Source organism: Sphaeramia orbicularis, chromosome 8 (genome assembly GCF_902148855.1).
Source record: "Sphaeramia orbicularis chromosome 8, fSphaOr1.1, whole genome shotgun sequence".
In the NCBI taxonomy this organism is placed as follows: Eukaryota; Metazoa; Chordata; class Actinopteri; order Kurtiformes; family Apogonidae; genus Sphaeramia; species Sphaeramia orbicularis.
This window is the reverse complement of record NC_043964.1, coordinates 35,291,522-35,305,094: the sequence shown is the minus strand read 5'-3', so window position 1 is coordinate 35,305,094 and position 13,573 is coordinate 35,291,522. Positions and strand designations below refer to the sequence as shown.

The 13,573-nt window shown below is 35.4% G+C and overlaps 1 protein-coding gene across 1 annotated transcript in view; it reads left to right on the top strand.

Annotated features, from left to right (window-relative positions):
* nherf1b (NHERF family PDZ scaffold protein 1b) overlaps positions 1-9,584 on the top strand; it is a 49,453-nt gene extending 39,869 nt beyond the window's left edge. The window contains exons 4-6 of the mRNA XM_030142320.1: positions 1,585-1,628; positions 6,086-6,205; positions 8,217-9,584. Coding sequence (XP_029998180.1) covers positions 1,585-1,628; positions 6,086-6,205; positions 8,217-8,354 — 302 coding nt within the window. The 3' untranslated portion in view covers positions 8,355-9,584. The remainder of the gene's footprint in view (positions 1-1,584; positions 1,629-6,085; positions 6,206-8,216) is intronic.
* Positions 9,585-13,573: the final 3,989 nt, after the last annotated feature.

The following is a 13,573-nucleotide window of genomic DNA, read 5'->3' as shown; positions in this document are numbered from 1 at the left end:
CCAAGCACCCCGAATGGTGTGCATGTGTGGATCGACTTTTTCTTTTTAAATTAAACAGTTTCAAGGTTGTTCCATACAGCAGAAAAAGTTGAAGCTTGGTACCAGTCATGTGTATGTCAAATTATATTAAATTCCAATCAATATTTGTTGAGTTATAATGAAAAATTTGTCGTAAATGGGATTTTCAATGTTAAATTGAAATGTCCACAGAGTCCACATTCCACAGTGGATGTGGACAATTTTGTGCCAGATACAAGATATTGTGATAAACTATGGGCGTATTAATTGGAGGCTAATCAGAGTCATTTTGAATTTTTTATGAATTTTTGAAAATTGCTCAATGATGAGAGATTGGAAAATTTGAGATTTTGTGACTTTGCTGTGACCTTGAACTTTGGCCTACTTGGCCCAAAATTTAATGGGTTCGTCCCAGGGCCTAGGCCTATCTGTGGAGAAAATTTGGTAAAGATGGTTGTAATAGTTTTCCCGTAAAGTTGCTAACAAACAAACAAACAAACACACACACGCAAACAAACAAACACACAAAGCAAAGTGATCACATACCTCCTGGCAGAGGTAAAAACTGAGAGACTAAATAAAAATAATTTATGAAATGCTAAAACTACAAAACTATTGTTTGTGGGAAGAAACAAACTTTATATGCCATAAATTAATGACAAAAGTCCCAAAGGAAAATGTCCTGGTGCCACTATCTGATGGGTCCGGATTGATTGGAGGGAGAGGAGGGGGAAGTAGAGCGGATCAAGAGGAGGGTCAGTGAACATCTCATAGAAGACGAACCACAAGTGAATAATGGATGATCTGCTCATACCTGCTCTATGTAACGGAGTAGGCGTCCGTGTAGTGAAAGGTGAGCTGCATAAAGAGTGGATGTATCTGCTGTGTTGGTGGAGGAGCTTCAGTGGAACAGGTTGGGACTGAAGGACTGTATCATTACACAACCTGAGGAACAATGGGACAGGAAGGGTTCGACGGGTTATTTATAGGCGGTTGAGCTCTAATCTTGGTGTGATTTTTCTTCCTATACAAAGGAGAGTTGTCTTTTTGTCATTCATAAAGCACTTACTGGTCTTTCACCTTCTGACCTTTCCTCATTCCATTTATTGTTGAATGTGCTGAAAAGATTTCATTATATTGCAGGTGCCAGCTGTGTCTTCTGATATTGGAAAGTCTAGTTTTACTCTTTGTGCACCTGGAACTGTTTGAAAAAAAAAAAAAAAAAAGCTTAAGCTTGCCTCATTTTTCTCCCAAGGCCTGAATTAAATTCTTATTTCACTTCTCATTTCAGTGTTTTTCTTCTGTCTGTGCTAGTTTTTACTGATTGCAATACATTTTAATTGCCTTAATTATCCTTAATAGTTTTGTTTTTTCTATTATTCAACTTTATTGCCTATTTTATCACAATTGTGACCTCTGTTTCTTTCTGTAATTCTTGACGTTTTGGTAATTACTGTATTTATTGCTCTTTCTCTTTCTCAGACTTGGCCTTCATATCCCAATATATTTTTAGATTAAGTGATCAGTATGTAACTGGTGTTTTTTTTGTTGTTTTTGTGCTCACAGGTCCACTGCCTGAGCCTGTCAGTAATGGAGGAATGGATGAGAAGGTAAGATTTAACAGCAGTTTATATAGAATACAGCTTTACTATCTATTGGAGTAGACATTTAATACACAGCACCACACATATAAGCCAAAAAACAAATAAAATAGCTTTCAGTAAAAGTAGGTCTCACAGTCACTACAATCAGAGATAACAATCAACAAGACAGTACAAATAATTAATGCACACACATTAACTTGTTCAGTATGGTGCAGTGGTTCCCAACCTTTTTTGGCTTCTGACCCCATTTTAACATCACAAATTTCTGGCGACCCCAGACATTCAAAGCAGAGACATTTTTTTTTTGCTAAAATTAATTTATTTTTGATCGTGTAATAGTTTGCTATATTATGTTGCAAATAAATGTTAATTTTAGACAACATTTAGGCTATATAATGTATATTATTATGGACGGAGGCAAAAAAGCCAGGTGTAGATTAGTGCACAAAGTGAGAATTTTATTTTCCTTGGTCAGGATATGTACAGTCAGTCCATCTTGGATTTACAAGGCTGACAATTAAAACTGAAAAAACAATAACTCAAACTATGAATTATGAAAGAGGTGCAGCATCTGAAACTGACCACAATGAACATTTGAAAGATAAACAGTACCACAGGGCTTCCGTTTCGGCTTCAGAGTTTGTCATGTCTTTATGTATTGTGATGTATTGTGACTCATCATATATTTTTTATTAGTAATTTTTGTATTTTTATCAATTACTACAAATTTCAGGTGACCCCATTTGAAATTCAGGCGACCCCACGTGGGGTCCCGACCCCAAGATTGAAAACCACTGGTATAGTGGCTATGTTTGCTCAAATGATCCCTTATATATATGTTTTTTCTTTTATACCATTATCTCATTCATGTAAATTCTGAATATAGGTGATATTCATTTTACTAACAATAGAAGGAGCTTTCCTGGACTCAGCAGTGTTGCAGAGCAAATATAATGGTGTTTGCTGTCGTGCTATAATGTTTCCAGTAGTAACAATCTGAGCCAATTTGGTCTTATTCATCACATTACCATACCAGACTGAGATACATTTCAGAGAGACACTGAGAGAATTAGAGTTTGATGCCACACACAGGGCTATCATTTGGTTTGGAAATCTGCTGAACAGCTAGAGCGAAGCTAAAAGTGGGATTTAAAGTGTTTGAAGAGCTGTCCACCCCTCACAGCAGAAACTTCCCTCCTCACCAGCAGATCATCTCCTTCCAGGACAATATTAGTTCAGCCCTCAGCTTTGAACACTCTGTAGCTCCTCGGGTGGCACAGCAGCACACCAAGGTCAAATTGTGTTTGAAAGCACCATAATTTCAAGATGGCATGGCCTGTTGTGCTTCACCACATCAGAGAAGTGAGTCAAGTGAGCGATTAATCATAGACGTGTACAGAGCGGACTTTCCTGTGATTGTCTAAATGTTGTGCTGTTCATTGTATGCTGCGCTGTAGAAAACCCCACCCAGGCTGCACTCCTTTAACTTTGAATTATTTGAAAGTGTTTAACCAAGGACGGATAGAAACAACTAAATAAATTCACCTAATAAAGTGATCACCTAACCTTACGTTTATGGTGTACCACACAACAAAACGTAGCTCTAAAAAGCTTAACTTGGAAGCATAGAGAATGTAGCAGCTTCTTCTTAATCCTGTTGAAGTATTTTGGCATAATCCCAAGGACACACTGCCACTTACTGAAAGAGGCAGAAGCACACACAGATTTAAAGGACTGTATAATCCAACAAAAACACAAACTGGATGTGTGCTTCCTAAGCTCTTCTTTCAGTTGCTTGTGGGATCACAGAAATGCTGTCTGGGTTCCTCTCAGGTTACCAGAGTGTCTAATTCCTAAGTGAACATCAGTATTGATAAGACACAGATAACTCAGGTCTGAAGAACAGATACTAAAAGAAACCACTGTGCCTACTGTGGCTGCCTTCCTCTTGGGCTTTCGGCCAAATATGCAAAGTGACCCGGGCTTCCCGTTACTCCGGGACTGTATGTGCAGCAGGGGAGGTCCATGTTCATGTTCCTTGTATTGTTACATAACAGATGCTGGTTAAAGGTTGAAGAGGTGTGGGGTTGGATGGGTGGGGTGGGGGGGAATTAGTGGAGGTCGAGGATAGGTCATCTGTGAGAAAGGTGTAGTTCTTAGAAGTCAGAAAATTGAAAAGGTGGGTTAAAAATCCATGAGTCCGACAGGTTTTACAGGCTCATGTTCAGTGAACTGGAGCCACGATAACTGCGATAACTTTTAGGCCTCTTCCGGCAACCTTATCAACTCATTCAAACTGGACCAAAAGGCTGAATGTGCTCACCCATATGTACATGTTAGGTGGATTTCTATATGCGCACATGCATATATACATATATATATATATATATATATATATATATATATATATATATATATATATATATATATATATATATATATATATATATATATATATATATATATGTATATATAGGGTTCCCGCAGGGTCTTAAAAAGTCTTAAAAGTCTGTAATTTACAAATCTGCATTTAACACCTTAAAAAAAGTCTTTAAAATGTATTAAATTTGATATGGTAGGTCTTAAGTTATGTTGCTATGAACGTGTTCACTGGATTGTGTTCAAATGTGTCTGGGAAATGTCCAAGCTGCAAAGAAAGTAACAGTCTACTCAGTTCCACCCATTCCAACCTGACAATTTATATTGAAATTAGGAACCAGTTATTGCTAACTTTGCAGTCCCCAGTGAGTAATGCTCACAAAAGTGAAAAGTAAGCATGGAGAACTGCAAATCTAATGATGCCTGGTTAGAGTCATGAATTTTTGCCAGTATGGTCATGAAATAGGGTGAAATTGGCATTAATTCTGTTCTAAGTAGTCTTAAAAAGACATAAATTTAACTTGTTGAAACCTGTAGGAACCCTGATATACATAATGTCTGACTCACTGTTTTCAGAACATATTTATAAATATTCCAGACCTTTTAAGAATCATCACAATATGTATATCTATATCCATATCTACAGTATATTTGTGTATAAATAAAAATTCCTGACCACATTTAAGCCACCTCATAATAATATCTTGAATTAATAAACCATCATCAACCACCATTTCAATCAAATATATGCTTGATAAATCATATGATAAATCCTTGTGATTTACTAAATATAAACATGCACATGCAGGTCTAATAGTCTTTGTTTGGACTAAACACAATATATACACATGTTACTGATCTAATTTCATGTATGTTTGGGTTTATAGCCTTATAGGTGATGTACATGACAATATCAGTCCTGTCATGAGGGCATATATATTGGGAGAAAAAACAGCAAATAAAAGAAACATGGAGAATTTCTTAAATGTCGAATGTTAGTTTTAAAGGAAAATATGTCCAAATTAAAAGCCAAAGATGAAACATCTACTTCAGATAAGTGTTCAACAGGTCCTGGTAGTGCTGCTGTATTTGGCCTATTGGCCTCTTTATAGACCTGTAGACATGAAGAACAATAACCATTTGGTTTGATTCCATTCAGTTTATTCAGAAAAAATCTAATAGTGGTGGAGAATCTGTTAATATCCCTTCACAGCTGCTATTAATAATAAACTTGCAAGGTATGGTAAGAGAATCCAGAAAATCCAACTCAAATCCAGCACTGCCTCCTGGTGGTTTGATCTGGTACTGCAGCAAAAGAGGAGGAAAAGCAGGAGGAAATATTTTCTCATTAGTACATGGTACCAATAACAGACCGTGAAACCTTTTGCATCCAAAACCACACTTACTAAAAGAATTATCAGAAAAATGGAAAATGAAAAGTTAACGTGCAGTGAAATGGTTCTTGTCAGTGTTTTTGGCTTCATTTGTTCATGTATTTGTTGTATTTTACTGCTGTAGATGTTTGAGGTTGAGCTCTCTTAAATATAATTTGGATACTATGGTGTAGTTTAATCTACATAGTTTAATCAGTGCACCATGTTCTGCAAGATCATCACATTTATAGGTTCACTGTCCTGTTAGAACCACGTATTTCCAAAAACTTCTGTTCAGCTCACCCTGTTTTCAGCTTTGTGACAGTGTATTTTGCAGCAAATCCCAGAGGGTTTTAAAAGAGTTTATTTGGCTTAAGAAGGAGAATTTTCTCAATCCATAAAGGAATACTTAATCCCTCAGTTTATTAGAAACACTGAACATTCGGTGATGAGTCTTTTCAATGAACTGGAAGGGAATGAGAAATTCTGATGTGAAAAGTAATTAAAGTTTTGCATGTAATGGAGTAAAAAGTACAATATTTGCCTCAAAGATAGCGTGGAGTAGATGTATAAAGTAAAGTAAATGGGAGTGCATTCTGCTTCTACTCGTGCGTGTTGAGCGTGTTATTTTTCTCTCATTTCTTTGTCAGAAGGTTCACTTTCTGTCAGTAAATGTAATGAAGTGAGGCTGATGAGTGTTTGTGTTCACAGATGAACGGTAGAGGAGCCAAAGAGGTGGAGCGGGACTCAAAACTGTCAGTCAGCCCTTCTCCATCCAACGCCTCGTCCAACACCTCGCTTACCACCCCGCCCACAAACACCCCGCCTGAGGTACCCCCACTGTTAACACTGATCAACAATCTGACTATAGTATTTTAACCCATAAAGACCCAGGGCTACTTTTGTGGCAGTTCCCAAATGAATTTTTCTCTCTATTTAACCTTTATTAAGTGATTTATCATGTTTGTTTTTATGTGATAGGTAGAAAACATATTTTGTATTTTAATTCTACTTTCTTTTTAATCTAATTTATTCTAAAATACTTATACTCTGCATTTATTTATTTTTTGATTATTGATGTGGTATGACTGTGGTTATGGAGCGGTGACCACATTTTGTATTTTGAATTTCCCCTTGGGGATTAATAAAGTAAATCTATCTATCTATCTATCTATCTATCTATCTATCTATCTATCTATCTATCTATCTATCTATCTATCTATCTATCTATCTATCTATCTATCTATCTATCTATCTATCTATCTATCCATCTATCTATCTATCTATCTATCTATCTATCTATCTATCTATCTATCTATCTATCTATCTATCTATCTATCTATCTATCTCACCATTCATCATAATATTATCCATTGTAAATCAGGTATTTTCCTATATATAATTTAGATGTAAATTAAAAGGTTATTATATCAAAACAGAGAAAACGTGACTTTTTCAGCAAAAATATCATTAATCATAAATCAAGTGTCTCCATCTACTGTCATTGATCCAACTCCATGGGTTTTACTGGTGAATCAATGTTGTAGAGATACAGTGCCTATAAAAAGTATTCACCCACGTTTAATGTTTTCTCCTGTCATTGCTTAAATAAATGGAATGATGGTTTAATTTATAAATTTATACAATGTAATATTAATCAGTGAAGATCCAGTGCTACTTTTGTGGCAGTTCCCAAATTTTTCATCTCAGTTTATTATAATATTATCCTCTCTATGTTGTGTTTTTTTCAGTTAAAATAATGTATTTTCCTATATTTAATTCACCTATCATGTAGATGTTTGTAAAAGCTGAGAGTAAATTCAATGGTTATTAAATCAAAACAATGAAAACTGAGGAAAAGTTAATTTTACAGCAAATTATACCATTAACTGAACATAAACCAAGTCTGTCCATCCACTGTCACTGATCCAACTCCATTGGTTTTACTGGTGAATCAATGATGTAGAACAGGGGTGTCAAACTCATTTTTAGTTCAGTTCCACATTCAGCCCAATTTGATCTCAAGTGGGCCGGACCAGTAAAATAATAACAGTGGAAAAAAAGGAAAATTATATTATGATCAGGTTTACATCCACAAAGTTTCCTTAAAAATCTGAATAACATGAACAACTTGAATTGTCTTAAGAAAAACAAGTGCAATTTTAACAATATTATGCCTCGGTTTATCAGTTTATTATTTACACATGTGCATTACAGTCGCACAAAACATTTAGTAACAGGCAGAATATTGGTCAAATTGCATTTACTTTCCTTAAGACATTTCCATTTGTTCAGGTCATTCACATTTTTTTTTTATAAAAGTATAGTTTGGTAATAAAAACATTTTCATGTAATTTTACTTTTTTACACCAAACAAACAAAGAGAAAATTTGGAGTTGTCATTATTTATAGGTTATTATGATAATATTTTACTGGTTCTGACCCACTTGAAATCTAACAGGACTGTATGTGTCTGTATGTAGAAACTGAATTAAAATTGTAATTTTGCATTTCACAAATTCATCCCGCGGGCCGGATTGGATGCTTTGGTGGGCCGGATTTGGCCCCCTGGCCGCATGTTTAACACCTGTGATGTAGAAGATGACAGTGTTTCCCCGTTCACTACGGAGCCTCTGAACGTCCAAATGGGTCATATCTGATGACTATGAAAATATGACAAACTGCATTTTACCTGAATTATTTACCTGTATTGATAGGATTAGTGGGTAAACAGGTATTAAACATTTTAGATCAGTAGATGCTTCTGGTCATCAATGGATGTTTGGGTCTTTATGGGTTGAGAATAACAAGCATCTAAACTGAAAACTGTTTCATTCTTCAGGGGTTGATCACCGATGCCATCCCAGCTCTCAACATGACCCTTCAGCAGGTCAAGGAGCTCGCTCACCAGAAACGTTCCAACAAAAGAGCCCCGCCCATGGACTGGACCAAGAAAAACGAACTCTTCAGCAACCTATAGGGCACATCAGCTCATCCGACACACAAACAAACACACACACACACACACACATAGATTTTATATAACAGTGATTATTGCAGACAGAAATGTCACACAGACATTTTTTATAAGAATCTCTGTATTGTTATGACTTTAAAAGAGCAGTTTAACTATTGGCAGAATTTTACTTTCTGTAAAGCATAGTATTCTTCTAACTCGTCATCTTATTATAATCCAGATATTTTATGTGTAATGTGCTACTAACAAAAATATGACAATGAGAAAGAACTGGACTATGTTTATGTGTATGTATGTGCCCATGCTTTGTGTATATGTGGGCGTGCTTTATGTGCTTGTGAATGTGTGTCTGTGTTTTGCATGTGTGTGTGTTTGTGTGTGTGTGTGCTCTCAGTGGGCCCCTGACAATCCCTGCTGGCCAGAGTGGAAGTTAAATGACCCACTCCTTCATCTGTCCCTCTGTTTGTTCATACTAACGTGACTTTGACTCAACATCAAACCAGCCTGACAATCAGTTCATCATTTCACTGTGGTTTACATTATCGCTTTGTAAAGATCCAAAAACATCCGACACAGGACTGAGTTGAATTCACTTTCAAGTCACTGATTTATTTGTGACGATATTTGCTTTTAGTCACTTCTTTACAGAGATATCTTCAGAATTATGTGATTTTAGACTGAAATAAACCTCAGTGATGTCCTACTTGTCCATACTTTGCTAGAAAAGCTTTAAACTGGAACATTTCTTCCTTATATTTTGCTGTATATACATCTAACATTTGTACATTTTTATGTTTTTTTTTATAGAATTTCCACTCTCTGAAATGAAAATGAGTTGAGCTTAACCCTGTGTTGCTACAATGCCATCCCTCATGTACCCATATATTTCCTGGACATATGTTCTTTGTCTTATTTTCTGAATTAAATGTGAACTAACCGTCCACACTTTGCCATCTGGTCCCCTTGTGAATGACTCTTCATGTCACACTGAATATGTTTTATTGCTTTTGGAGAATGTTTGTCAGATTTTTGTCCCTGTATTAAAACTATAATGATGTTACTCTGAGATCCTTTATGTCTAAAAGAATGTTTTTGCTTTGATGGATTGAATGAATTTCTCCAGTTTTGGGAACAGTGCTGATTTTACAAATGAATACTTTAGGAGGAGTTGTTTTTGTAGCTTGTGTGAGCTGTAAGTGATTTCTATACTTTAATAAATGAGTCATCACAATATTATTACCCTGTGATGCTGATTTTTATTCAGTTGGATGCTTCTATGAAACTGGTCCCTAAAAACAGGACATGGGGGCTAAAAATTCAAACCAGATGTAGACTAATGTTATGAAGAAAGTTTTTGAAGCACTTTGGGCCTATTTAAAAAATAAATACTTACTGAGATAAAAAAGAAACTATTTTCAGATTAAACACATTTTTATATTATTTTACATTATTTTAAAAAAAAAATTCTGCATGTAACGGTCAAAAGGACATGAAAATTTCACACTACCATTTTTTTGAAAATGTTTTTATTCTCTCACAGGTACATTTTGGGAATTGAACAAATTATGAAAAGCAGAGTGTCTCACAAAAATGACCGCTGTTGCAAAATCTTTTGTGATTTATACGCGTTTAAATGGGCAGGTTCTGTACGTAACACAAGTGGACACGATGGGTTACACATGAAACCTGGAATGAGACTGAGATTCATGAAAAACCCACATGTCTGGATTAGAAAAACCACTGGGATCATCAAATTTAACACAGTACCTTTATAGCGCTATATAAAACCATTTCAAGCCATGTCTCTCAAATCAAATACACTGACACCTAGGTAGCTTTTCCTGTCCCAATTTTGGTCCTATTTTTGACCCCAATATTTGATTAAAAATTCATTATTTTGGGATGGCTCAGAACAAGAGTATAATTTTTTTTTGCATTCATCTGAGGTCATCATTAGGTACATGCTGGGGGGGAAATATGTCTAAATTTCTCTTTTTTGGGGGTCTAAAAAGCTGGCCAAGTGCCAGATACCAAAATGTACCCTGTTTTATAGAAGTACCCAGTTATGAGAGTAGATCAACTGGTTATGCTGTTTTGCTGATAGGCCACAAGAAAGCCAACTTTTACATTCTACATTTGACAGCAGGGTGAAGTACACTAAATAAATGCAAAAAAAAAATCCATAATAATTCCAACACACTGCACTAAATGTAAGCCAGTATTGACCCATAACACTGCAGAAACCTGTCACAGAAAACAATATGTACAAACATTCTTCCCTTTTATGTAATTTATTTTACCACTTCACTATATCTCAGAAATAAGTGTTTTGTTTGTTTTTTGTTTTGTCACATTTTTCTGACAGCTTTAGCAGTTTCCTGTTCCAAGATGAAGATGTTATACATTGACTGATACAAATAACAGTATATTGACTACATTAACCCATTGGTTTCCTACTGTTTTTGGGTTCTGGTGCGTTACAAAAAGCAGTGTCTGGTCAGAAAAGGACAGTGACACCATCATCATATTCCTCTAAATTTATAATGGGTTAATTACACAAAATTTTCAGATCATCCAAATATGTCAGCAAAAACCAGATTAGAGAAGTCCATAAACTGAAGAAGCAGATTTGTGATCAGAACATTGTCTTTTCACTGTAGATATAAATGGATATTTGCTTCAGTTCATAATTATTTGTATAGTACCAATCATGATTATGTCAACACACTTCACAAATTCAGGTCAAGGCCTTGGAATATTTCACAGAGAAGAAACCAAACTCATTTTCCAAGAGCGAGCCCAGGGCAACAGCAGGGAGGAAAAGCTTCCTTTATAGAGCAAAAAATCCTCAGACAGAATCAGGGTATGAGGCCATCTGTCTGGGCCGGCTGGAGATCAGAACCACAGATCAGGAATGTAGAGCTCCACAGACGCCTGGAGAAAAGAGCATGGAGAGAGGACATGGAGGAAGAAGTAGAAACTGCAGGAGAGGGAACACACAAAGTTAGTGATGTATATAATATATGAGGAAAAAGAGTGAATGAGGGGCTCGGTAGATCTGTCCTCATTCAGCCTAGTCCTGGTTCAGGGTCACATGAATCTACCATAACTGGAAAGTTTTCAGTCTGACTTAAGATTCCGTTTCCAACCTTATTTCCAGAATTTTTGGACATAACGTCGCTGAACCTAAATTTGGCTTGTACTGTAAGCATGATGGGTGATGACTTCATCTACCTCTTTCACTTTGTAACAGCGTCAGTCTGGACTCATCAGACCACATGACCCTGCTCTACATTATAATGATTATTGTTTAAGAACTGAAAAGCCACTCACTGTATCAGATCTTGTTGTAGCTGAAACATAGAAGTCACTGCAGCAATTTTCCAATGGATGAATAAGAACTTTCTGCAGAGCTTTTTTTTCTATCAGCACTGAATCTTTTGACAAATTTCTTATGATATAGAAAACATCAAAGGCACAATATTCTGCTATTCATAGCTAAAAATGATTCTTACCCACAAAGACCCAGTGTTACTTTTATGGCAGTTCCAAAATGAATTTCTCTCTTTGTTGAACCTTTATATTTTGCATTCTTCAATGAAAATCAGGTATTTTCCTATTTTAACCCATAAAGACTCAAACGGCCACTGACGATCAAAACCATCTACTGATCTAAAACATTTAATAACTTCTGATCCACAAATCCTATCAATACAATCAATATTTTTTTAAAAATGGTGTAAAATACAGTTTGTCATCTTTTCATAGTCATCAGATATGACCCATTTGGATGTTCAGAGGTTTTGTAGTGAGCGTAGAAACACCATCATCTTCTACAACACTGATTCACCAGTAAAACCCATGGAATTAGATCAGTGACAGTGGATGGAGACACTTGGTTTATGCTCAGTTAATGATATATTTTATTGAAAAAGTCACTTTTCATCAGTTTTCTCTGTTTTGTGTTTATTAACCATCAACTTTAATCTGAGCTTTTATGAAAATCTACATGATCAGTAAATTAAATATAGGAAAATACTTGACGTTCACTGAAAAAAACACAAAATACAGAGGATTATGTCATAATAAATTGTGATAAATCACTTGAGAAAAGTTAAACATAGAGAACAAAATATTTTGGATCTGACACATAAATAACACTGGGTTTTTATGGGTTAAATTTACTGATCATGTAGATGTTCACAAAAATAATATAAAAAAGAAAGAAAACTGAAAAAAAGTTACTTTTTCTTCAAGTGAATGTAAAAACAAGTGTGTCCATTCACTGTCATTGATCAAACTCCATGGGTTTTACTGGTGAATCAATGTTGTCCCTACAGAGCTTCTGAACGTCCAAATGGCCATGAAAAGATGACAAACAGCATTTTACATCAGTTATTTACATGTATTGACAGGATTAGGGGTTCAACAGGTATTAAACATTTTAGATCAGTAGATGCTTGTTTTTGCCACTGGCTGTTTGACTCTTTATGAGTTAACCCTTTCATGCATGAATTATAAGAGCCTTAATCAAGATTTTTTCCTGAGTATTTTTATTCCTCTAAGCATTAAATAAATAATGCAACTGAAAAAAAATTTATGAACCTATTCTTCATGGAGTTGCAAAAATGTCAACTCAGCTGGACACCATGCATTTCATTTTTGAAGCAAAGAAACATATTTACTGACATACTGTGTGAAAACAAAGAAAAACATTTTTTTTTTTTTTAAATGAAGCTAATCTGATGTTTTCTCACATTTTAACACACTCTAATACTAAGTCATTCCTCACTTCATGGAGATAATATGCAAAAAACAAAACAAAACTGTTAATTAGAGTCTAATAACAATACCAAGCAACTGATTTACACTCAAACATGTTAGTGCAGATCAGGTTTATCAAGAACAGCAAAATTACAGTAATATTATCAATTGCAGTGTATGGGATGATGCACAAGTTTCCACTGTATTGGTCGATATGGAACTAAAACAACAAAATCCATGAATATACAAGAGAACAGCTGTCCACTGTAGTGACCAGTATGCATGAAAGGGTTAAACTCCATCACAGATGCTGCTCTCCAGCTACACTTACTCATTCATAGATAAATGATCTCCACATAATAACCTACTAATGCCTTGTCGAGGACTGTACCTCTTTCCCCACTCATCTCCTGTCACTGAACAAGTCTGAAACCACCCATTAATTTAGTGATACATTC